The following is a 26912-nucleotide window of genomic DNA, read 5'->3' as shown; positions in this document are numbered from 1 at the left end:
TGGATAAACTTGAAGTCGCAGTCACTGCTGCTGTTTAATCCTTCCTCATAATTGTTTAGACAGGGCACTAGCTGGATCAGAGAGAAACAATCTTCATCAATAGTTCTGAGGGAAAAATTGGAGGGTTGGTGAAAATACATCTAGTAATTTTGTTTCATATCAATAAATTCTAATTTAAAATCTCTCTGTGAATTAAAGAACAACAAACTTTTCACAAGTGAACCTCTTGGTTTCATGGCTCCTATTCTAAATTGAATGCTATTTTCAAACTAATCACACATTAAATGTACTTCGAAAATCAACTGAAGGTAATTTCAATAGTCCTGTTCACCATCATTTTAATATGAGTGGATATCATGTTGAGATATCGAATAACTTGAACATGATTTTGTTATAGGCAGTACAAAAGGGTATTGAATTATTGCCTTAGAAATGATTTGTTATAAAGTCTTTGCGATGACTTTTAGTGTACCTGGTCCAAGACCTGTACTTACATGTGGTTCCAACGGTAGTGATAGGAGTGAGCTCAGCGTCCAGGTTGAGAATTACTCCTACACCCACGGTGTATCTCCTGTCAGGTAGCAGCCCAGAGATGGTAACACTATCAACGTCTCCACCGTACACAAGCACTGCAGTAGGGGAATTAAAGCAATCCACATCTTTCTTCAATTGACCTGGCCCCTGTTGCATAAAACTTACTGGAAACTTGGCCTTCAATGGCAACTACCATGGTAACAGGGCTCAACAATCAATCAAAATCAAGGTTTCCATGGTAGTTACCATCCATGGTAAGTTTTGTGCAACAGGGCCCTAGTCTTTAATTAACTTTCCATCAAGAAATTACAGTGTCACTGCAAGTTTCGGCACTGCAGTGCATGAGACATATTATTAGCTCGTTGATTCCTGAATTCTTACATTTCTATAGCCTTCGATTGACCTAGCCTTTAACTTTCCATCAAGAAATTACAGATTCACTGCAATGTGTGAGGCATATCATTAGCTCGTTGATTCCTGAACTCTTAAATTTCTATAGGCTTCAATCGACCTAGCCTTTAACTTTCCATCAAGAAATTATAGTTATACTGCAATGCATGAGGCATATTATTAGCTAGTTGACTACTTAACTCTCACATTCCCATTGACTCTATGCAGGTACCACTAGGTTCCTGTAGGCAATGATCAAGTCAACATGATGATGTAGCTCAGTGGATGAAGCAATAGTCTCGGAAATGAGTCGACACAGGATAAAGGCTGAGTTAATGAACTAAAGCCATATGGTGAAGGCCTTTATCCTCATATTACTCAGTCCCTCAGATAGGAAGCAAAGAAACAGTTCCCATGGGTTACCCACAAATATATTTTAGCAATCAGGTAATATGAACAATCAATCCATTTCCCTTGTCCTCTCTCTCAAAAAGAACTTTCTCTCTCTCCTTTCCATCTCTCCAAAGCCCAGTTCTACTACAAGATTACAAATGGTGCAGGATAGCTGCTCAGTAACCCTGTACCCTATCTATCTATCTATCTCACATCAAAACTTCTGTAAGACAACACCTACGTACATGTTAGCTATAGAACGTGATTTATCCTAGAATTGACATATTAAACTCTGACAGTGAGCCAGGTTAATTAAACTGATAGTAAACGATTCACCCAATACAACACAACATCATAGCTTCTTGAAGACATTGTCACCTATAGTACGAGAAATATCCTAGAATAGACTTCCTAAACTCTGACAGTGAGCCAGGTTCATTAAACTGATAATAAACGGTTCACCCAATACAACATAACATCAGGGGGGGGGGGTGTTTCACAAAGATCCGAAGTTGAACTTATCTCTAAGTTGGACTTTAGCATCCTTCAAAATATTTTATAAAATTTATTTTAAAAGGCATAGAATATTGATTCATATCATTCATATTTTATATTATCATGGGACATTTCATGTTCTCGATGTGAAATTTACGAAAAGTCTAAAATACTGACAATTTTGCTTTTGAATATATTTCATTGTAAGGCTACAAATGGCTCTCCATAATATTTAAGTCCAACTTAGAGTTAAATTCGACTTAGAATTTCTGTGAAACACCCCCCTGAGCTTCTTGAAGACACTGTCACCTATAGTACGAGAGTTATCCTAGCTAAGATGGACTTACTAAACTCTGTCTGTGAACCGGGTTCATCAAGCTGGTAAGTGATCTTGTATCCGATCACATCGCAGCTCGTTGAAGACACTGTCCAAGTCACCTCCAGACCAACCGTGATTCCTGTGGCCATCAGATCCTGGACGTTAGCATCTCCCCAATCAAACTCTGTATTGGAAATGGGAATGTAATATCTGGATCAGATTTGGATAAGCCTTCAATAGGCAAAAGTCATTCTGTAGAGAATGTCCAATTGGGCTTATTGAGTCAAAAGCTTGCGTTCTGACCTCTTTATTAAAGTTGGATTATAACATAAGTTTCCTTTCCATATCTACAAGTATAATGTACATTGGACCAAACAATTCTCAGCCATATATGGGGTAGGAAAATACCTCCCTCATGGCTTTGAATTTCAGGTAAATGTCCTATAAGGACAACATACTAAATTTAAAAGCAGCATAATTTTGAATATCCTACATTGAAATATATATATTGTTGCAGTACTTGGACAAATTCATTATCTGTTTTGAACACTAAAGAATTTCATGAGATATAAAAATAATTAATGTCCTCTCCTGATTTATTTCTTTCTGAATATTCTGATTTAATAAAAAGAAAGACAAACTCTCTCTCCATTCTTACCTCTAGATGCCACCTCACATACAAAGCCACGGATGAGTGCATCACAGACGAGGTCAATGACATCACCTGTGGGCTGGAGAGCAGCGCAGTCATGAGCTTGGATGCTGGGGGAACCAGGAGCCCAGAGGGAACCCTGGAAAGCAGTAGATTCCTCGCAAGTGTCCATCCACCTCCAGTCTCCCTCTACGGACTGATCAGTGTACCCTGATAATTAAATAACAACAAGCATTAACGGGATTGGGTAACTTTGTCTCAGATTCTGAAACAAAATCCTGGATTTAGCTCATGCTGCAATAATAATTATAAACCTTTAGGTCATTCAGGAACCCCATGACTTTTACAAGCCGATCGCCGGTCTAATTATCAAGATATTTATGATTGGAATTCGAAATTTCATTATTTTGCGCTTTTTATAACACTACAGTCTATTGGGGAAAATGAGTATGGTAAAACTGTTCATTCAAAGATTTTTACTTTTTTGAGGCGCAATTTTTTAGGGCTTCAATTACATCATATCACAGATACTGATAACACGTAGAACCATGCATCTCAGATTTAAAATTGATAAACGATGCCTTTAAACTGTTTATATGCCACACACATATTCTCCTTGTGCCACGTACATCGCAGGATAGATAAAACTTGCCAAAAGACATAATATCAAGACATCTCACCAATCCACCAGCTAGCATCAGCGCTCATCTCTGCTGTCCTGTTCATCACAAAGTCAAACTCTTCCTGGTCGTTGATCACGAGGAGATCCGAGTAGTCGACATCAAAGACGCAAGCCTGTCTCCTGTACGTCCACCAAGTACCGACGTCCTCGAGCCGGAAGCGATAGCATCCTCCGTTGGGACCCTCCTCGTAGTTATCCGGGCAAGATGAAGCTGAGTAATGTATATACAGAATAATGGCCATGGTATTGAAATACAAGCAGATTAATCTTAACAAAGGTATAAACTCAAATATGGGTAAAGTAGAGATTTCTGGAGTGCCAGTTAAAAGTCTTCATCCTAGCAGAAAGGTACCAATTAGGATCAAAGTAATAGTACTGAAAGTGAACATAGAATTTAAATTTCCAAAGTGAGAGGTATTGTGACGATAAATAATAATAATAATAATACTACGTCTTGTTTACGCAGGGTAGTCTCATTAGTATTAATACTGTTCTCCCTGAGGGCCCTGCAATCATATTATTAAATATCACTGTATACCCCACTATAATTTTAACCCATTTTGAAACGCTATATAACTCAACCCTTCCAACCCTTAATTGGGTACATATTCAATGTGGATATTATTTTCTTGAATATGATAACTCTATTTAGTTATATATGCATGTATGAATTTATGCACGTTCTTCGATCATCTATATATTTTTTAAATTTATCATATATCCTCATAATTTAAGTGCATGAATATATTCATTAATTGTATGTTTTTTTAGAATTGTAACCCTTTCTTAATTCAGTCACTGGCTGTGACAAAAAGATAATAGAACATTCAATTCAACTCCATTCAAAACCTATGTTTAACCAAAACCAAATTCCTGTAATACCCAACCATAAGCCTAAATCTAAAGCTATTCCCCCAAACCTAGTTGATATACTTAGAAGCCTAATCAAAGTCATATAGGTGGAGAGATATATATATATATATATATATATATAATGACAATTTGCCACGTAAGAAATAATTGATTCATTTCACTTTACCGACAGAAAAGATAACCTACCTGTAGATGCATTGACTGGTGCCGTTTCTTGGAGTTCCATCTCTTTGCTAGTGCTCACTGCTATAGTCATGGAGTATGAAGCGCCAAGTGGTAACGCTGTAATTGCACCACTGGTAGACTCTCCACCACTCACATACACTGTGGAAACGAAGATGCATGCAATCCCAACAAATGTCATTTCATCTCTTAATTGTTTAAAAATTGAAAAACAGATGATAACCTTGGTGCTTACAGTATATTCAGGAAACTTCAATCTTTCAGATAACATACATTACATATTCTGGTTTAAGATGAGCGAATCGATATGTTAATTTGTCAAATATTTGTAATCAATCATAAAATAATGATGACATCTGATATTTTGTATGCTACACACATTGTCACTCAGTGCTACTAATAAAATCATTTACAATTATCTGAGCCTAAAATGAAGTTTGCCCTTGGTTTACCCACACAAAACAATTCTAAAGTATTTTAATTACAAACTAAGTTAAACAAAATTAAAAAACTGTCTACCGTACATGTATTTACCTGATTTTCTTTCCCCTGTTCCATCTGACATCTGGTAGTAGATGACATAGCCAATAGCATCACAATTATTCTCAGGAAGCACCCAGCTAACATCAATATAGTTAGAGTACCCCTGTGCGGTTACATTATAGACCATGAGTGCATCAGAATCAAAACCTATGGGTGTAGAAGGGGAGAATATGTGAGACAATGGTTGGTGCTAAAAGGAGATATAAAGAGACACAGAGATCCAAATACTGCCCCTGTGGATGTTTTAATCAGAAGATGGAAACAAAACAGGTGCCAAACTAAGTAGTTTAATATAGATGTGTCAAGGCATAGTAATAATTTCAATATTATATGGTTGCTTTCTAACAAGAATTTATGCTTTCTTAGCAGTCAGGTAAAATAACCACCACTAATATTTATAATATTTCACACTGATATAGCGTATTTCATTGATATGTTAATGCACTTTACAATGTCATACATTTAATTATTATCCTTGGTCAGAGGATTTTGAGCCTACACACAAATGTGTACCATCTCCACTCCGTAGGGAGTATTCTTAACAATTGAAACGATTTACATGCATATATGAAGGGTAATGGTAAAAAGATTCCTGAATTCCATATTACCACTCGAATTGCACCAAGGGTAAAAAGATTCTCTTTTGTCAGCTCTGTTCGTTGCTACAGCAGGCAGCCAGTGAAAACGAACTTGTTTGATCAAATTATGGAAATGCAAGCCTTACTTTAAACAAACAGAACTTTGTTATTCCTGGCTCATTTTTTCTGATTGAGGTGTCATATGAAAGAGCAGAAATTGAACTTTCTAGAAATGTGATTTTCTCCTTGAAATTCAGATACCGCCCGCCAAATGACTTTTTGGTTTCCTCTCTTCAAATTGCTTTTAATCACTCATGCGTGAGATATGAATCATATGAGTTGCATTAAATGAAAGAGGAGGATATAAGCTTTCCAAAGATGTGTCATTTATTAATTATAATTGTGATTAAGTTATGATAAAACATCGATAAGTTTCGGTTTCATTTTTTCTGGGACGCACTTTATAATAATAATAATAATAATAATAATAATAATAATAATAGCCTAATAGTCCACTCCAAATTTTATTAAACCGAAACGGAAATTCTTTTTGCCCAATACGTGCCTAAGCGCTTTACAGATATATATATTATTACCCCGATCATCGGATTCAGGCTTACCCGCACTCAATGTATGTGATTTTCCACTCCCTGGGGAGCATTCTCACCTTTAGGAAGGAGTTCACAGAGGTAGCTAAGCCTGGTCTCACAGGGGAGGTCAATTACCCGTCCATCAGGCCGGAGGGCCGCACAGCGGGACGGCTGACCGGTGGGGTAGTCCGGTGCCCATAGCCCTTCCTGCCCTGCTGTAGGGGTGCTACAATCCACCCATCCCCAGGATCCAGGCATGGACAAATCAGACAGACCTGGATAATGATGATGATGATGACATTCACAATCAGTTTTATAAGTTATACATTCATGTGTTCCTTAATGAATTTGCACATAAAAGAATAAGTTGCAGGATAAATGCAAAATATCGGATTATACATGTACTAAAGGCAATCAAAAGAGTTTATAAATGCTCTTCATCGATAAGCTTTGAAAGGTTTTGTTTATCATTATGTCCAGGTACTGTTTACACTGTTTAATACTGACATATGGATGGCATCTAATAAGTTCTTGTAACTAGTGAAAAAGACATGACAGCATGTACAATCCCTATTACTGCTAATTATTATTTTTATCATTTTCAAGATTATCATGTATTATCATCATTTTTTATTATCATGTATCATCATCAACAAAATCATAATTGTCACGATCCCTATCATCAACTTCATCCTCTTTATCTTCATCATTGCCATCACCATGTAAACGATCATCTTCATTCCTCCTCCTTTTCCTCATCATCCTCATCATCATAATCATAATATGATTATAGTATAGGAATATTATGGTGTTCAAAAATCTTGAAAATGTAACTCAGGGATACCAGTTAGTATACCTTTCTTCCCTGAAAATAGACCCAGAAATATTTGATCCCATGGGCCTGAAACAGAGAGGGGTCTAAAATCCTGCACCCCTGAAAATAGGAATCCCTGATAACTTTACAAAAATCCAATGAATTACCTATCCACCAGTTCATTTCGGGATCCACCTCTGCACTTCGATTCAGAAGAAAGTTGAGTTCTTCCTCATCGTTGATGATGACATAGTCGGAATCATCCACGTTATCGCACGTCTGCCTGCCTCTCATCCACCGCGTTCCATTGTCTAGAATCCTGAAGCGGTAGCAGTGGCCGTTAGGTCCCTCTTCGTAGTCATCAGGGCATGCAGCTGTTTCAAAGAAAACATCAATTTAAGTTGACTTACAATATGTATTTTAGTTTTGTATATGTTTATATCTCTCTATATTTTAAATTTGTTTGGAAATTGAACATTTTCAGCCTGCGAGCTGCTTGTTTGATGTTTCAAGTTTTATTTATCTTTCTTTCATAACACACTTTACAAATATGACATGAATATAACAAGTTTACAGTATATGGCGTTACAAAAGAAAGATGAGGTGACCTTGGTTGAAAGCAAGGCTTGTGGATTTAAGGTCCCTCATGAGTAGCTTATGAATATGTCCTAAAAGAACAAAACTCGTCAGATAAGAATAATGCATACATTTAAGTGCTGACAAACTAAACTAACTAAACAACTGATAAAATATAAACATAAATAAGTATAATAAAATAAAATCTACTGACTACTAAATAATGGCTATAAACAAAAGAAACAGGAAAATACAACGAGCAACAGGACTGAAGCACAGACAAAAACAAAAAAAGACAGACAGATGAATAGATGTGAGAGATAGGAATTAGAATTATGCTGACCTATATAGTAATTAATTTTCTTAAATATTGATCACAACTATAAATCTAGACGATATCGACTCAAATATAGTAACTTCAGTTTGCGCTTAAATACATAAATACTGACTGATTGCGCTATTCTTAGTTCAAGGGAATTCCAAAACCTAGGTCCAGTGGACCCCACAGTAGTAAGGGCAAATTGCGTTCTAACAAGAGGCAAGTGATATGCTTGCGCCTGACATGTGGAATAACTATGAACTTGGTTATTTTTCTTAAATATTCTAGCCAAGGCTACTGATGTGTTTTTGCAATAAACCAATCCAATCAATTTGTAATTGCATTGATCGATAAAATCCCTGGTTTATTTCCCTCCTCTCCATATACCCTCTAAATCTAAACGTTATGTCGTCAAAAAGTATCACTGAATGACTTCATAAAAATGCAGGCACATGAATATCACTTTGATCACAAATCTACAGTTAAATCAAATTTCCATTTTTATCTCTCATTAACTTATAAATGCATAACAAATACTGATACTAAATTTGAAAGACAGGCTCTATTCCAAGCATGATAGAATGGGATGAAACATTAAAGAAGAGAAGAAAAAATAAAAACTATGCTTCTTTGCGGAGGTTTCTACTCATTGAGTAACTTACGTGTAGTTATTTGTACTGGTCCTACAGGGCTCAATAGCACTTCCGTGTTGAGGAAAGCTGCTACCGATACGTTGTACGTTCTATTAGGGTAAAGGCCAGTCACCATTGTAGATGAAGAATCTTCTCCGTACTGAAGATCTGGAAAGAAAAATGGGTCAAAGGTACTAGTTTTTATAATTTTTGTGGCCATGATAGAAGCCCATTTGAAATGTTTGGAGTTTTAAATTAAAACAAAAACCCAGCATCCTAAAATTCCCTCAAACTGTTTAAATTAACTTTTGCATTGTTTTCCCAGAAGTGCCAAACTCTAACAAAAGCTGCCTGGTTAAAATCTTAATTTATTGATCCTATCTGTACACTGAATTAAAAGTGCCTTTTTTCGAAAGATCGGTTCAGGGTATCCTTTCGTGGCTATTTACATGTAGCATCTGGGAGAGGTTTACAACGATGTGAACATATAGAGGATTAGACAACACTTTTCCTGTTAATCCTTACTTAAATCATTGTCTCTTTTTCCCATTTTCCCTGGATCTCCCTTCTCTCCCCCCCCCCTCCCCTTTTCTTTTCTCTCTCTCTCTCTCTCTCTCTCTCTCTCTATATCTCTATCTCTTTCTCTCTGATGTACACTCTCCCTGTTACTGCAGCTCATTCTTCTTCTAAGAGGAAAGAAACTACCGGTAACCTACATCACCGTCAACGAACCAACTCGGACACCGACAGCCTTTGCTTACCAAAGAATTCCCTGGCTTCCTCCATGTCTTCCTTGTAAATGATCTGGTAAGCCTCAACGTTGCAATGCTTTGGAGCTAGGGTCCAGCTAACCTCCATGCCATACATCAACGGACTGGCCTTGATTTCCTCAACATTCTCCTCCTCGTCTGAAAAACCTGAATGATTAAATGATGATACAGTAATCATTTGTATAACACCATTTCTTCCATGTACTCTCTATTAAACAACACTGATTTTTTTATATATTTTTCATGTAGTTTCCAGGCCTTGAGCATTTTGTATTTTTTTGCGCTTGAATTTCAGGAATTTGTTTAAGCATTTATCTCAAGTCAGCACATTGATTTCCCAAAATTCAATATTTTTAAGGGCCCTTCGCTATGGAATAATCTCACTCCCTCACTAAAATTAGCTTAGATGACTTTAAACAACAATTTTTTTAAAAATTTTTATGAGTTTGTTTCCAGAAAGGGAAATTTAACATGTTACTTGCAGTTTAGTTTTCTTACTTTGATTGTTTGTTTGTTGTTTTGTTAATTTTATTATAGTAATGTATGTAATATTTAGTATTTTGGCCAATGTACTATAAGGTTATCTGCATTAGTGACCCCCGGCTCATTCTTAATTTGTCATTATGTAATTGTTTTGTATCGATAATGCAACAACAATTTAAGTTGCAACAACAAACTATCTAATTAATATATCTATTGGCTCCATTTCTAAGTTTCCAAAACATCCTTTCAATGGTGGATGAATAGTTTGAAAATAACTTTAAAGATCGGGTGAAATCCAAATTTGATTCCTGTTGATGTGCAGGGCTGCATACAACATATGTTTTGTTATTCAAACATCTAAATATATTTCATAGATTTTAAATATTTTTAAAAATAATTTTCTCAGACCTGCTAAGCTCCACCCTAAAAAAAATGCTCCAGATCTCATTCATCTTATGACATCATCTGTCAATCATTATTGAGCTAACAAGAGACAGTGGTATTTTACTTCCCCCAGCTCAGCATATGCTCACAATACAATACCTCCACATTACCTTTCTTTTCCTGGTGATGCTACAGCACGTATGGTCTATAGTAAACAGGTGGTCAGCTCTGGTGGAATCATCAACAGGAATCAACTTATATTTGGATTTCACCCCACCTTTAACATGATGAGTACTGTTCCACTGCTAGATGAAATACTACTCCAAATAAAAAAGCTAAATTCAATTGGAACAACAAAATACTGAAAGCAAATTTCTAGGCTTCTGTGGAAAATCTATTTCGATTTTGGAATTGCTACAAGAGTTAAGATATACAGACAAACCTGCGTATAGCGACCGCCCAAGGGAAACACAGAAAGTGGTCTTTGTAGACAGGTTCCTTTAGTACATGTTTCAATGAGAAACCATTTTCAAGGGAAACAAAAATGTGGTCTTTGTAGACAGGTGGTCACTAAAGCAGGTTTGACTGTATACGGTGACCGTAAGGTGTCTTTACCTCTGGGAGATATCTCACAGATGAAATGATGCTTGATATCACAGCCTTTGTCTACGACCTCTCCGGAATCATCAAGGGCAGCACAGCCGTAGCCTTCGGGCTGAGGATTACCAGGTGCCCATAGGGTGTCCTGCCAAGGGTTGAGTTCCTCACAGTCAGTCCAGGACCAAGCTGGAGAGCTGGACAGTCCTGCAGGCCAGAAGGCAAGGATAGTTTATCTTGTAAGATAATTATGGCACATTGGTCTGCTGTGAGGGAGATGGGTGTTGACCAAGAGCCCTGTGTGACCTTTGTTGACCCCTACCAAAAATGCCTAGCATTTTCAAAGGGACAGCCCAAGTCAAAATTGTTTGGTATTCATGAGGGAACACAAAAACACTTTCAAACCTTTGTTCCCAGAATTTGGTCACAGGACCTACAGGCTGGTCTCCTACTGTTGACACCACAAGGATACCCTTCTGAATATCTCTGCATACAAAATACAAACACACTGTACAGCCAAGAATGAAAATTAAAGAATATAATCGTGGACGTCATAACAGGTGAATGAAAGCTGACCTTGCTCAAAGAAATATAGCAAAGGTGGAAAGAGAAATTCTAGGGCCCCATCTTCTAACAATGATTGATTTGAACACAACTTGATATCATTATCAACATACTTATACTGTAATAACAGATGGAAATGTTTGATTTTGTGATTGACTGGAGAATTTGCGATCAATCTGGATCAATAGAAAATATATATAATATATTTAGGGCCCAGGAATCTCTTTTTTACAAGGAAACATGGTAAAGGTAACACATTTGAGATATGATTTGGTCTAGTGGTCTTCTTTTGGATCTTCATATCACATGTCCTTCATTCAAATCCAACTTGCATCATCTGGACAGTGACTTTAAAAGGGACCAATCACGAGACCGAGATATAAATAAGGCCTATAAAATCAATATGAAACATTCAAAGGATAAAATTGAATAAAGGCAAAATGATAATTTCATGCAAAGGCCTGCACAGAAACTGAAATACGAAGTATCAAAGTTTGGGCAGTCATAACCATTTGCAAACAGTGAGAGGTGAAAGGTCATGTTTGCTTGTTCCAAACAATTAAATAGGAAACGGGCCAACCGAAAGAAAAGTAAAAAAACATTTATGGCAAAAAAACTATTAAAAAATTAATAGCGTAATATGGATAGAAAGAAAGACACATGACCATAGCTTAATAAACTAACTTTTAAGTGCAATGCTGGATATTTAAGAATTGTAAAATTTGACTCGAAGCCTTGTCAGTAGCAAAGCCCCTGTGCAGATAATGAATCTATTGGTGCAGTACGCAATTACTATTGTACAAACAAATAAAACTAAAATGAGTATAGATCTTTGGACTCTAGACGAAGTCTTCCACCGGCTGGCTCTGTATTGAGGTGATTTTAACCGTTGTAAAGCCTGTTGACATACAGTATATATTACTTTAGGTTATGATCATCAAATTCTGTTTATCTTTACCATATATATATGTACTCTGCATCACTGAAGTACATGTAGCTTTTAAGTGGGTCACTGGTGGAGCATGTAATCTTTGATAAGGTAAACATGATAGGCACCTCACCCTTTTAAAGCTATTTTGAGAACATATACACATTCTTCCATATGATGTCAAAACCTTTCGTTTTGCTTTCCACACTTGCTCATCAAAGCCATATAGCGTATTTCTCTACAGCTCTATTGCTTATTCAGACTTCAAGCATTTTTCATTCAATTGTACAATTTTATACTTCTTTCACAAATGGTTCTCTCCATATGACCAACTAAACTTTATACAATTGCCTAGCATAGCAGAAACTATAGGTCCCTTACTCCCTGTTCATATATATCACATGCCTTCTTAGTTGGTAATATTCTTACATGATTAATTACCTATCTTATACTGCAATACATGAGGAACTGCCACCAAATCCTATATATTTCTTGTGAAATGTTCTATTGTATTTGGATGATCCTACTTTGAGGTTGCATTCATTGGGTTATGTAATACAATTTTTAAACAAACTTAAATCAAATCAAATCAAATCATATCAAATCAAATATGTCACATCAAATCATATCAAATCAAATATGTCACATCAAATCAAATATGTCATATCAAATCAAATCAAATCAAATCAAATCAAATCATATCACATCAAATCAAATCAAACCAGTCACATCAAAAAAATAAAATCAGTCATATCAAATAAAATAAAATAAAATAAAATCAGTCACATAAAATCAAATCAAATCAAACCAATTCAAATCAAATCACATCAAATCAAATCACATCAAATCAAATCACATCAAATCACATCAAATCAAATCAAATTATCAAACAGTCAAATGAAATGAAATCACATCAAATCAAATTAAACTAACACTCACCAATCCACCAGTCCCTATCTTCAGCCAGCTCAGCTGTACGATTATGAAGGAAGTCGAGCTCCTCCTCATCATTGATGATGACCAGGTCAGAATCAGGTTCTTCAGAGCAGCCCTGCCGGCCCCAATGCCACATATAACCATACGTGGTCACAGCAAACCAGTAGCAGTGACCGTTTGGGCCCTCCTCGTAATCAGCCGGGCAGGGCACTGAATGAAGACAACAGAATGAGGGGATCTTGAAAGAACTCTGGCTACCGCTCCAAGTTATTAAAGTTAAGATTATATACATTCATATGCAAATAGTTTCATCATGAAGGATCTTTTTTCTATCACCCACTTATTTCACATATCACATATTAAAGTTGCTAATTATCCATCATCGATCATTAGAGTAGTTTGATAATTATCATTATTATCTGCTTATTGAATTCTTGATTGAATGATTGGCCAATTAACCAGTGCCTTAGCTGTCATCTTCATTTGAAGACACAATTGAAGTATTATATGTTTGTAAGGTTAATCAAAAATGTCATGGAAAGAAAGACTACATGATTGGTGAGTTTGGGTGTAGAATTTATTTAATATTATTCCTCTCAATAAATGATGTCTTTTCTTTTTTAATGTAAACATAACATGGATGGCATGGCAGGGATTATTCTACCAGAAATGTTGAGAAAACAATGGAGAACAAATCAACAACTTTCAAGAACATATAACAAACTATTAATCTTAATATTTAAAGCCTGTCTGTACTTGTTTGGCCAGGGGGATTAGACCTTCCTGCACAGTCACTAACAGGTGGTTATCTCATCAAGTCAGCTCTCAAATTAAAATAAGAAAAAGAGGATCATGGGAGACCAACAAGCACCAATTAGGCATTGTTTGCTATATAGAGGGCGCAAGTAGCTATAAGTAGTGCAGAGGGACTTTAAGTGACTCAATTTGAACCATAGTAAAAAAAAATAATACATGCAGTAGAAAGAGTAATCTTACTTGTTGTTCCCTCAACAGCTTGAGATTCCTCCAGTTCAATGTCCTTGTTGTTGTAGATAGCTACTGTCACATTATATGTCGTATTGGCACGTAGATCTTGTACGACTGCGTGCGTGGCATCACCTCCTTGTACAAACACTATCCCCCCAAAGAAAGAGGGAAAAAAGCTCGGTATCACTAAAGTGAATGATTGATCAACCTGTCAAGTCTAAATAGGCTTTTGATTAAGGCCCGTTATTTTGTCTTATTTATATTAATTCATTTTACGTTGTATTCTACCTTGAAATGCTTTATGCTTTGTATATAAAGTTGGGCATGTTTGTGAACTATTATTTATTTATTATTTTCCTCTGCCTATTATGCCTTGTATCAATCCAATCCTCTGTTCATCTGACATTACCTGGTTCTTGTTTAAATCTTATGACCTTTTTGCATTTTTTTAAATCGAACATGACTATTTGTTCTTATATGCACCAACAATTTCAGATTATACAAAGTATTGCTATTTGAAACAAATGAAAAGATACTATGTCCCTCTTGCAGCCAACATCAAATTCTGTAGAACTTAACAGGAATTATGAATATGTCATGTATGTCCTATCTGTGAAATTTAAACGTTAGCAGTGTCCTAATATTCAAATTATGCAAGGAAACCTGTTTACTTGCTAGACTTCACTGTCAGACACTATTGAGTGACTGACTGGCTTTTTTTCTTCTTTGGTAATAACATCCATAAGATGAGCTGTAAAGGGTACATGAGCATTTGTCTACATCAATAACCCACTTCTTGTAATGGCCAAAATTAAACTGATTGAATCTTTGCGCAACATAAAACGTATGACCATTTGGTACAATGGTCTGCAAATCAGACTATTACTTACTGGCTCTATAGCTCTTAAGTCAATTTGACAACTAATAGTCCCACTTAAAGACATTTTCAAGCCCCCCCCCCCCTTTTTTTTTAGGGAACTTTTAAATTAGTATTATCTTTCAAATGCTGTTGGAATTTAACCTTTTCATTTGTTTGGCCTGCAAATGGGACATAGTACCTTTAAAGACGTTCAAAACTGGGGAAAACTTGTAACTTGAATATGATGAAAGGTATTTAAGGACAGTTCAGATACAACATACACGTGTAAAACAAGGGGCTTACTGAAAAGCATGTTATGTAAGGTTTGTAATTAGCTATAACAAAAGTTAAAACAGTTCCATAATGTAAGAAAATATTCTTTTTCTAAGTGCTCCTTTAAGACTTTGACTGAAAAGACTGAACGAATAGAATAGTGAGATTCCCAAAGGGCAATATGATTTTTTTTCTTTTTCACAACTTTCTTTAAGCTTTGATGGCTATTTTACAGCTGTCAAAACTTTCAATGCTCTTCCTATACCATGAACTCTCTTCCACCGAGTCCATGCATTGAATAAAGAAAAAAGAAAACTCACTGGATTCCTTGTCGTCCATGCTATCTGCAATGGAATAATAGATGCGGTACCCGACTGCACTGCAGCCATATACAGGCAGAGACCATGAAACCTCTAGACTGGTGGGTAAGGATGCAGAGACCATCAGGTTTCCAACCATCACAGCTTGTTCATCAAACTCTACAATGGTAAGAATATTAGTTTCAAGATTTTGATCCTTGATAGTAAAAACATGCTGTTATGACAGGATTAAATCGAAAAACACCCCATTTAGAGATGTTCCCTACACATGCAAATTTGTAATCAATATCATAATAATAATCATAATAATAATGCATTTATAGAGCACAGAAACTATCCAACATTAATTATGTATTCTACTATGCAATAAGAGCTCCTGATATGCTTAAATTTACAGTTAATTGAAAATATGTGCATGCAGTTTTGATTTAAAGATATTCACAGATGGTGATTTCTTGACTTCTAATGGTAAGTTATTCCAGAGTTTTGGGGTTGCACATTATACTCTTTGAAATAATCAACAATGTTCTTTTTAGGTAACACTGTATATGACACGTGTGCTGAGGTAAATTTCCTACATAAATCACATTCTTAACTTTAATCCTGGAAAAATACAAAATAACTGATCTCAACACTACCCCTTTTTTAAGGGCCAACTATCTCTGTTGAGAAAAAAATGTGGTGCAACAACAAACCTCGCTTAAAAGCCAAGGTTTGTATTGTTGGTGCGGTGAACTTTTATATTACCTTTAGGAGATATCTCACAGATTGAGTTGATGCGTAGATCACAAGCGTCATCTTGGATGGTGCCATCGGGGTTCAAGACTGCACAGTCGTGTGTATCATCGCAGGTGGGGTAACCCGGTGCCCAGAGACGGTTCTGCCAGTCGTTAGACTCTGTACAATCCACCCATTGCCAGTCATCATCAGCAGTAAGATCAGATAGTCCTGGTTGAAATTAAGAGAAGAAAATGAAAATCAAAGGAGTGTTCAATGGAATGATGTCCCTGGGCTGGGGGCAGACAGAGGCAAATATTCCGTCTTAATGACAAATCTTATAGATTTTATCTAAGTCTGCTGGCTAATTATCATTGGAATTTTTCCAGTACTATCAAAAAAATGAATAGCAAGGAACATTCTGTTGCAAAAGTTGTTAGAAAATACCACTTCTTACAAAATATGGAGGATGCAGAAGAGTCCTTACTCTAACCCATACTAAATACAATTTCTATCAAAAATTATAACATACCTACAAAGATGGAGATACATGTATAAGACAATCAACCACATTCCATCTGTATAAATTAAGGTACAATTTACAATATAGAGCTCAATTTGTTTCCATTTCATATACATTTATGATAACAAATGTTAATATAAATTAGCATTACAAAAAAAAACAGTCAAATAAAGAGGAGGTAATGTTTATAAATCAATACATTCCCTATGAGTCATAAAACACCTACCAATCCACCATTTTCCATCTGGATCAATTTCAGAGGTCCTGTTCATGATATAGTTCAATTCCTCCTCATCATTGATGATCACAAGGTCACCGTCCACTGTGTTGTCACATGACCTCCTCCCTGCCGGCCACCACTCCCCATTGGTCAGATTTCTGAACAGATAACATCGTCCACCGGGGCTCTCCTCATAACTGTCCGGACAAGAACCTGGAATATAAAGAAGCGAAGATTCAATGAAATATTCAGATTCAAGACATTAAGCCCGTCTTATAATCGAATGACTCAATGAGTGATTTCAAGTTCTGTGTCAAAAGCTGGTGTTTGTGTTGTGAGAACACCAACATCAGTCAGTGTGAACTGTGATCATGAGACGATCAGATAAATGTATACTTTTCTTGACTTGACTCAAACTTCAAAGTTTTAAATCAATAAATGTGAATCTGATGATGGCCTTCTTCTAAATCTCTTTAGTCTTTAGAGTTGGGTTATTTTAAATCCAACAAAATTAGTACTTTCTTCAAACAATAAAACTTTTTCAAGTCTCGAGAACTTTTGACAAATCAGGTAGCGAGTTTCTGCACATGCGCATGAAGGTCTATGCGATGGATAGACTGTTGCGCGTTTCCCCAAGAAATTCCGTCTTCGGTCCCATGTGCGCAGTTCTACGTCGGGTTTACTGTATATTCTTGTCAAGACGTACGATTTGGCCACTGATTCCGTACCTTGTGCCATAAATGACTAAACATGAAGAGCTCATTGAGTTACCCTTAAAATGTGTTGACGTATACAGGTAATGGTAATAAATAGTGAAAGATTACCGAGCTTTGAATGGATCCGTCCGCGAGCAACTTTCGTTTCTGCACCGAGTCAAACTATGGAATGCCATTCATGCACATGCACGCGCTCAAATCGAGGCAAAAATATAATATTGCTGATACTTGATACTTGATGGAGTAGATCTATTCCATCAAGTTTAGCAGACTACTCAGGAAGCTATACTGGGATGGTAGTGATATGAATGATAGGATGATGTCTGATAAAACTACACAATTACATTTTGTTGTACATGACATTCAGAATTGTGACCATGCCGGACTGAACTCCGAGACAGTGTACCTACCTGTCGTAGCAACAGCTGGACCAATCACAGCCAGTTCCTCATCCAAGATCGTCCACGCAGCCACAGTGAAGGAATACTCTGTCCTGACACGGTCCAAAGATATCTCTACCTCACTAGTTTTACCTCCATAGACCACCTCTGTTTCAACAACAAGACAAGCAATATGTTTTGGTATTATTAATCGATAACAAAAAAAAAAACAATTAGCTAAAATATGTATAGTTTTTACTGATAATAATCATGTTACGAATGACGAAGACATAATTCGGGGGGGGGGGGGGGGGGGTAAGAGGACTTTTTGTGTGTGTGTGTGTCTCAAAATTTGGCCGATCGATAGTTCGTTTCGTTGGGGGGGGGGGTGAGGTCAGCTTTTGATGTCATCCATTACCACAATCTTTTATTATTTTTTATTATTATTTATTATTAAACAAAATATTTATAAAAAACAAAGGGGGGGGGAATTTTCTCCAAAACACACACATTAAAAAAGTTAAAGGAGGGGCCGGGAGGGGGTTCAACATCCAGAATCTCCCCCCCCCCCCTTGCATACGCGCCTGCCAATGCCAAACGTTTTATCAAAATGGCACATGTTATTTAAATCAATTTGAGAGATAGCAAATAATCTGCGATAATTCTTCTCAAATGAATTAGATAACTATTACATCATTATGAACAAAACTAAAAGAATTTACATGTTCAGTACATTGCAAAAGTGTCGGGTCACCAAGCTAAGATAAGAGAGGGGGGTGTTGAGCACTTATTTATTTTTTTTGTTCACCTGAACAATCGCACCCCTCCCCTTGAGCGTCAGGGGAGAGGGCCCATCTCCCCCAAAAAGGTAAAATTAACGTAAAATCACCACCACCACCAACACCACCATCACACCCACAAAAACAGCAACATGTTTACCGTGAGTGGTTTCCATGTGTTCATCGGTTACCTGGATTCGATATCCAAACACATCACATCACACCACCACCACCACCACCACCACCACCACCACCACCACCACCACCTCCACCACAACAACAGCAACCACATGTTTACCTTGAGTGGTTTCCATCTGTTCATTGGTAACTTGGATTCGATATCCAAACACATCACAGTAAAAAGGGGAAACATCCCACTTCAGAGTAACAGTGAGGGTGGATGTTACTTCAGCAATTAGATTGGTTGGTCTGGCTTCGTCTGGTGTAAAACCTGAAAGAATAAAAATACAAATAAACGACTAATTACAATTAGATATGCAAGCAGGCGCAATTTACATGATATGGAAGGAGAACTATGAATCATAATCGTATATAAGTTGATAAAATAAAAGTGAAACAGGTGATTTTTATATCAATAGATCGATAATAATGTAAACTATGATTGAATGAAAAGTGAAGTGTTTATTAAAACCAGTAAAACTCGATTCTCTCAAATGACGTCCTTTAAAGATAATCACAAACATCGAGCATTTCTCTTGCGCAGTTATCTTCATGATCAGTTGACCCCTCCCCCTCCCTATTTCTATTTGTGTTTTTTCACATCGGATCCGTGTTTGTATTTGAACACCTGAACATGATTAAATTCAATAGAGGTTTTATTTAAACAGTTCACGCAGCTTGCACTTGTGTACATATATGGTGGTAAATTTGTCAAGATATATCTACACGTATTGCATGAAATATAACCATAATTTACACTTTAGCATTACAAAAACTTAAAATTGATTACATCGAATCATTCATTAAATTAACAGCGAACATAATTGCATAATCCTATAAAATGTGACAAGAATCCAGCTTGATTGCCTGAATGTGCGCATATATACAAACATGAAATTTTATTACGTATTCATTAATAAAATAGTGTCAATGCAAACTATTAAATGGAAAAATCAAACAAAAAAGTTAACAAGTTGTAACTTGTAAGCAGCAGAGGAGTGGTAACTTTTCTTAATTGTCTTATCTCTTCCACAGTGATTCAATCTAACATTAAGGACACTTTGAACGTTTAAACGTATTTGAATATGAAGTTATAATGCCATTCTTATCAATGTTGTTTGAAAAGCACAGATTTATTTGATGATGGGCGTGGAGTGATCACGTATGATCTTGAAACATCGTTACCGATCCCTTAATTGAGATAACGATTAGTCATTGCATGTTAAGTATTTATTCTCTCACAATTTGATGGCAACTGACGGTGTTTTCAAAACGGATTTATTTCAGATAAGAAAAAGGGGATTTGGGTATTCTTATTCCGTTGGTCACATCAATACACATTATGTAATGCAGTCTCATTCATTATGGTATACTTTAATCATCAAAGTTTAAATAAGCATTCTAAATATGTTTTGTTCATATAGTTCATAACTAATGTTGTGGTACAGCGAAAATCACACTTACACCCGTGCATTTTTTTGTATAAACAGTATGTAACATCAATCACAAATATAAAAAAGTACATTAATATTAAAATTACGATGAATTAGTCCTATTTATTATTAAATCCTGTTTGAAATGCAATCAGTAAAACGTGGATAAATCATTATATACACAAAAATGAAAGTAGTGCTCGAATTTCGGACTATTTTTTGGTTATCATTGATGTTACAGATTTAGTTGATGATTGTTAATGATAAATAATAATAGTGGGTTCATGTCTGTCAGATTTAATTCTCCCGGAGCTCCACAATAATAGACCGGCTTCAGCATGGCTGCCATTACGGGGCTCTATTGTCTTGCCCTTCGGTGGGACTCGAACCACGAACCATGTGATCTACAGCCCGGTGATATATCCACTAGACCACAACAACTTTCAGGCTAACTTTGCAATACAACTTAGTTGATTAATTGATGTTAGGATTTTAGTGGATAAATAACTAAATAGCATTTGTACATGTACTAGATTACCTTTAGGGCTGACTTCGCATAAGAAATAGTTGATTGGAATGTCACATACGACGTCATCAATCTCTCCGGTAGGCAAGAGGACACCACAATCATCTCTTTCGTTGCCAGGGTAACCAGAGGACCACAGGTTACGCTGCCAATCAGTGGTTCCTCCGCAGTCAATCCATCTCCAATCTCCTTCAACTGAGTTATCATGATAACCTGATGTCATACGAAGAATAATGAACCATTTTTATGAATTTATCTGTTTTCCCCCCATAATAATTCTTGTTGAATGGATAGTATAGACATGTTTACTAATGTATTTCAATTTAGGCATGTTTCTCTCCCGAAACCCTTGTTTCCAACCATGTCATTCACCTGCTATAAATAATGGCATCTCTATAGATGGAATACACTTGGCATACATTATATGTTGCTACTTCTGGCAAGCCTCTGGCAAGCTTTTAAGTTGTCAAAAGAAACTATTGTTCAAAAATATATGCATGCAATTAATAAATAGGTCTATTTTAAAGTACACATAAAAAATACATCAAAAGCAATAGACGTATTACAATTGATGATTCGTTACGATATCACTATAATTATTATTTATATTATATATTTTAATCACCTTCATAAATATCATAATGTTGGAATAATTTAATCTTAACTCTTTTCAAGAAATGATTGTGATAATAAGGTTTATTTTTTATGGATAACATTTATATCTTCTTGAAAGTTTACTGATCAAAGGAGATTGATCCGTAAAGTTCTGAGAAAACATCAAATGTATATATTTATATATAGGTATATTGTCACAATCAATGCATCAAAATATGTAAGAAATACTATTCCTACTTTATGGCCAACAGTGTATGTTACTACAATAATGGTTAATTATTATCATCATCATCATTATCACTAGAATGGTAATATTTATCACAAGTAAAGTATAAATCCCCTACCTAACCACCATGACGAGTTTGGAGCGACTGTCGATGTAAGATTGACGAACCACTCGTACTCGGTTTCGTCGTTAAGAACGACGAGGTCAGAATCGTTTGTGACGGCACAATAACCGCGAGCACTGGCCCAGTCTTTGGCCGATGATGATGGCGAGGAGTATTGGTATGAATAACAATTCCCATTCGGTCCTTCGAGGTAATTATCAGGGCACTCTGAGAGAAACGGGAAAAGGGGGAAGGGGGTGAGAGAACATTTTGCTAGACCTAATGTACATACTCTCAAAAAGTGAACTCAGGAATTTGTTGTTTAACAGAGTGACCATTGAAAAGAAAAAGATTTGATGGGTATTATTAGAACATACAACAACAACAAAAATAGCAAAATCAACATAACTATATAAGTATAATTAAAAGATCAGTAATACACATTTAGTGTCGTATATACAGTAAACTAATAACGGTGAAGCATAAGTTGAATTGAATTGAATTGAATTCGCATTTATTTCATTCTCGATTAAAAATTACATTGATACAAAAGATACAAAATTATTCATGAACAAATTTAGAAATGAAATGGGGAACTACATAAATAAAGCCCTTAGGCCTTGTACACGCATAGTTCCCAAAGCATTCATAGCATAATGTAAAGCAAAGATTTAAAATAAGAAGAAAAAAAACGAACATTAAATAAAAAGAAACAACAAAAAAAAACATATAACACAAATATAAACATAAGATAAGTAACTATACATATTTGAGATAAAGAAACTGCTTCAACTTTTTTTTGAAGGAATTAATTGACTTGCAATCAGAAATATATTTAGGGATGGAGTTCCAAATTACAGGGAAATTATGACGTACTGATTTTATTACCTTATTTGTTTTTACTGGCCATAAGTGAAAAGAATCTTTAAAACGGGTATTGTGGTTATGTATCTGGTAATTAAGAGTGAACATCTGAAAAATATTAACAGGTAATTTATTTTGAAAGTAGAAGAAACCAAGGAGGGCAATGGAGTAGTACAAATCACAAATATTAAGAGATTTCAATTTTCTAAACAGTGGGGCAGAATGGGCACGATAATGACATCCAAGGCATATGCGAAGGGCTTTTTTTTGCAATTTAAATAATTTATCTAATTTAGTTCGACTACAATTATCCCAAACAGTAACACAATAATTTAAATATGAGAGCATGAATGAATTATAAAGTAGTAATAATGCTGAAGGTGGAAGCGAGTCCTTTAATCTGTATAATATACCAATACATTTAGATACCTTTTGAGTGACTTTATTGACATGACTGTCCCATTGCATATTAAAATCAATACAAACACCAAGAAAATTAACATTATTTACCTTATTTAATGGAACCTCATCTATTTTTATAAACAAATTATCAAGCGAATTAGTGTAATTTGACTGCCTATGGAAGAAAGTTATGTAATTTGTTTTACTAGGATTTATCAACAATTTATTTGATTTGAACCATTTTGTTACTTTGTCTAATTCAGTATTGATATTATTTTGTAAGTTATGAGTGTTAGGTTGGGTATAAATTAAAGTAGTATCGTCAGCGTACATAATGTAATTAAATTTGTCAGAAGAATGTGTAAGATCATTAATGTAAATTAAAAACAGTAGAGGACCTAGGATAGAACCTTGTGGTACGCCGTGTGTAATAGAAGAAAAATTTGAGGAACTGTTATTATAAACTACATATTGAGATCTATTAGAAAGATAACTTTCAAACCAAGGTAGTGGTAAGCCCCTAACCCTATAGTGTTCTAATTTGGATACAAGTATTCTATGATTAACAATATCAAAGGCTTTTGAAAGGTCCATAAAATTCCAATGCAAAATTTATTGGTATGAATTGCTGACAAAACTGTATCTTGTAATTCTATCAAAGCATGTGTAGTAGAGTGATTTTTCCTAAAGCCATATTGTGAATCTGTGAGAATTTTATTGTTTAAACAAAAGGAATATAATCGGTTATAAATACATTTTTCTAACAACTTTGATATAGACGGCAGAATAGATATTGGCCTATAATAATCAAATTTATGAGGATCATCTGTTTTAAATACGGGGGTTATTTTAGCTATTTTTAGTTTATCTGGGACTAAGCCTGTAGAAAGAGAGAGATTAAATATAAATACTACTGGCTGTACAATGTAAAATATAATTTTTTTTCATTAAGTTAGTACTAAGATTATCAAATCCGACTGAATTACTGTTTTGTAGTGATTTACTAATCTGTAGAACTTCATTTTCTGTTATAGGATTTAAAAAAATAGAATTGTTGATAGAACCAGTCAGATGATCCTTAAAAGAAGTATTGTTAGAAGAACTGACCATTGATGTGGTTATCTGTCTACATCAGTTTATAAAATGTTGATTAAATTCAGATATGTTTTGGATCACAAACTTTCTCAGTTCCATTAAAAAAGTATTCAGGTAAAGATTTTTTAGGCTTATTTAGTAATGAGTTTATAACTGACCAAGTCTGTTTAGTATTATTTTTTTTATATAACTTTAAACTGTTAGAAAAGTATGATTTTTTTTGCGTGCTTTAACAGATTATTCAATTTATTTCTATATTTTTTGTATTTTCTTTCATTATCCAATGTATTGTTTTGCAGAAAGTGTTTATGATAACGATTTTTCTTCTTTATGCATCTTAATAAATATTTTGTAATCCAAGGTTTTTTTATGCGTCTTTTAGTTTGTTTAGTTTTTGACAGAGGAAAATTCTTGTCAAACAATTGAGTAAAACGGTTAATAAAAAAGGAATATGCATCATTAGCATTTGACATATTATAGAGATTAGTCCATTCTTCATGATAAAGATCATATTGGAAATTTCTTATATTATCATCTGAGTATTTCCGAGTAAAGCGAAATGAGCTAGGCTGATAAGTATTATTATTATTAGAGCTTTTAGAGACTAGAAAAATGGGTAAGTGGTCACTAACATCTGAACATAGACTACCTGAATCAAAATCTGAGTCAACTACATTGGTGAATACATTATCAATAAGCGTAGCACTGCTTGGTGTAATACGAGTTGGGGTTTTTATAATCGGGAATACACCAAGGACAGAGTTAAGCCAAAGGAATTCATTAACAGTATCATCATCTTTAAGTAAGTCAATATTAAAATCTCCAGTTATATAAATATGCCTATGTTCATAATAATAATAATAATAATAAAAACGTTACTTATAAAGCGCTTACCACCGAAGTCTCTAAGCGCTATACACACAAAATAGACTGATATACAATTACATCTTATACAAAACTAAAAATGCAAATAAACCTACAAATAACAATACATATGGAATACACATCAAAGTGAACAGAGATAATTAATCATCGAACGCAATTTTGAATAAATGTGTCTTGAGACTAGTTTTGAATAGGTTAACGGTTTGACAGTTTTTTACATTTAAAGGTAATTTGTTCCAAAGTTCAGCAGAAGCTTTGTAATTTGTTAATAACATTGTTGTAAAATTCAAGGAATATTTCATGATTCGATCCCGGCTTTCTATAAATGACACCAACAGTAGACCTCTTACATTTTTTATCTAAAAAATCAATAAACAAATATTCACATGTTAATTTTTTTTTTTTTATTATAAACAATGTCTGTCCTTACAGTATACATTTTTTTTCTTCACAAATAGTGCAACACCACCCCCACGCCCATATAACCGGTTAACATTCAACAAATTATAATCATCTAGATTGAAATTATTTTAGGTTGTCTCGTTTATCCAAGTCTCAGAAATTTATGAGCTAGTAGAAGTTACGATGGATTATCATATTCAGAAAAAATGGTGAAAACTATGTATTCTTAAAGTATTTAGGTCAAAACAACAACAATAATAATAGTATCAACTAGAACTATGAAAATTTGAAAACAGAACAAGTACATCATCAAATATAAACAAAACTGTGATATCTGTGAACAACAGAAAACATGGAGCAGTATGCTATTATTGATGACACTGATAATATTTTTTTTAATATAGACGTAAACTGGTGAACATGAAAAAAAACATTATTTTCAATTCACAACTATATTGTTTTTACTCTGCACTCTAATCAGGGTCACAGCATAAAGTATATTCATAACATTACTTATAAATTGCATACAAGAGATAAACAAGTTGATATAATTCTTCTTTTTTACTTGTCACCCATACACACAGGATAAATTAAAAAGAGACACATTCGGGTAATAGATCTATTTTGAATTAATTATTTGATATAATATATAACAGATAATGAATTATATTTAAATATATATACTTTCAAAGCACAAAAGATTGGTGTTTCACTAAAAATACTAGAGATTTCGAGGAATAGTTTTCATGGTGAGGCAGAGAAAGTCAATACGTATCAAATCAAAGAAGAAGGTCAAGATCTTCCTTACATCTTATAATCTTCTTCTGGTTCTTCGCTGAGCTAGATCGCGGGATAAAAAAAATACGGCCATCGGAAGACCATGCTGCATCTACCTTCACATGGTGTCTAGCATCAGCCAGCAGTTTACTATTGAAATCAGTTAGATCTTCCTGAATTCCGATTCCGGTATGCTTGAGGGATTTCCTGTTGAATATTAGTAGCTGTCGGTATTTGTAGCTCGTCAGCTTAACTATGATTGGTCTCGGTGGCACAGGTCCCGCTGATTTTGCCGGTTCTCTTTGCCTGCCAACCCGATTACTCCGGTCAATGTGCTTCGGTTCGAGATCAATGGAAAGTTTTTCCTTTGCAATTTGGTAAGTGCAATAAGTAAG

At 35.1% G+C, this 26912-nt stretch overlaps 1 protein-coding gene across 1 annotated transcript in view; it reads right to left on the bottom strand.

The window, feature by feature from the left end:
* The window catches only part of LOC577309, a 51388-nt gene extending 30017 nt beyond the window's left edge, over nucleotides 1-21371 (bottom strand). The window contains exons 1-19 of the mRNA XM_030996730.1: nucleotides 21161-21371; nucleotides 19308-19460; nucleotides 18261-18398; nucleotides 17141-17347; nucleotides 16422-16622; nucleotides 15675-15833; nucleotides 14232-14369; nucleotides 13239-13445; nucleotides 10826-11014; nucleotides 9335-9490; nucleotides 8604-8741; nucleotides 7214-7420; nucleotides 6310-6507; nucleotides 5056-5211; nucleotides 4525-4662; nucleotides 3464-3676; nucleotides 2790-2993; nucleotides 2160-2315; nucleotides 495-629 (exon numbers count right to left, since the gene is read on the bottom strand). Coding sequence (XP_030852590.1) covers nucleotides 495-629; nucleotides 2160-2315; nucleotides 2790-2993; nucleotides 3464-3676; nucleotides 4525-4662; nucleotides 5056-5211; nucleotides 6310-6507; nucleotides 7214-7420; nucleotides 8604-8741; nucleotides 9335-9490; nucleotides 10826-11014; nucleotides 13239-13445; nucleotides 14232-14369; nucleotides 15675-15833; nucleotides 16422-16622; nucleotides 17141-17347; nucleotides 18261-18398; nucleotides 19308-19460; nucleotides 21161-21371 — 3304 coding nt within the window. The remainder of the gene's footprint in view (nucleotides 1-494; nucleotides 630-2159; nucleotides 2316-2789; nucleotides 2994-3463; nucleotides 3677-4524; nucleotides 4663-5055; nucleotides 5212-6309; nucleotides 6508-7213; nucleotides 7421-8603; nucleotides 8742-9334; nucleotides 9491-10825; nucleotides 11015-13238; nucleotides 13446-14231; nucleotides 14370-15674; nucleotides 15834-16421; nucleotides 16623-17140; nucleotides 17348-18260; nucleotides 18399-19307; nucleotides 19461-21160) is intronic.
* Between the last annotated feature and the right edge of the window lie 5541 nt (nucleotides 21372-26912).

This window comes from Strongylocentrotus purpuratus, unplaced genomic scaffold (assembly GCF_000002235.5).
Source record: "Strongylocentrotus purpuratus isolate Spur 01 unplaced genomic scaffold, Spur_5.0 spur5_scaffold_3, whole genome shotgun sequence".
Classification (NCBI taxonomy): Eukaryota; Metazoa; Echinodermata; class Echinoidea; order Camarodonta; family Strongylocentrotidae; genus Strongylocentrotus; species Strongylocentrotus purpuratus.
Note: the sequence above shows the minus strand (reverse complement) of the source record. Positions and strands in the feature narration are given on the sequence as shown.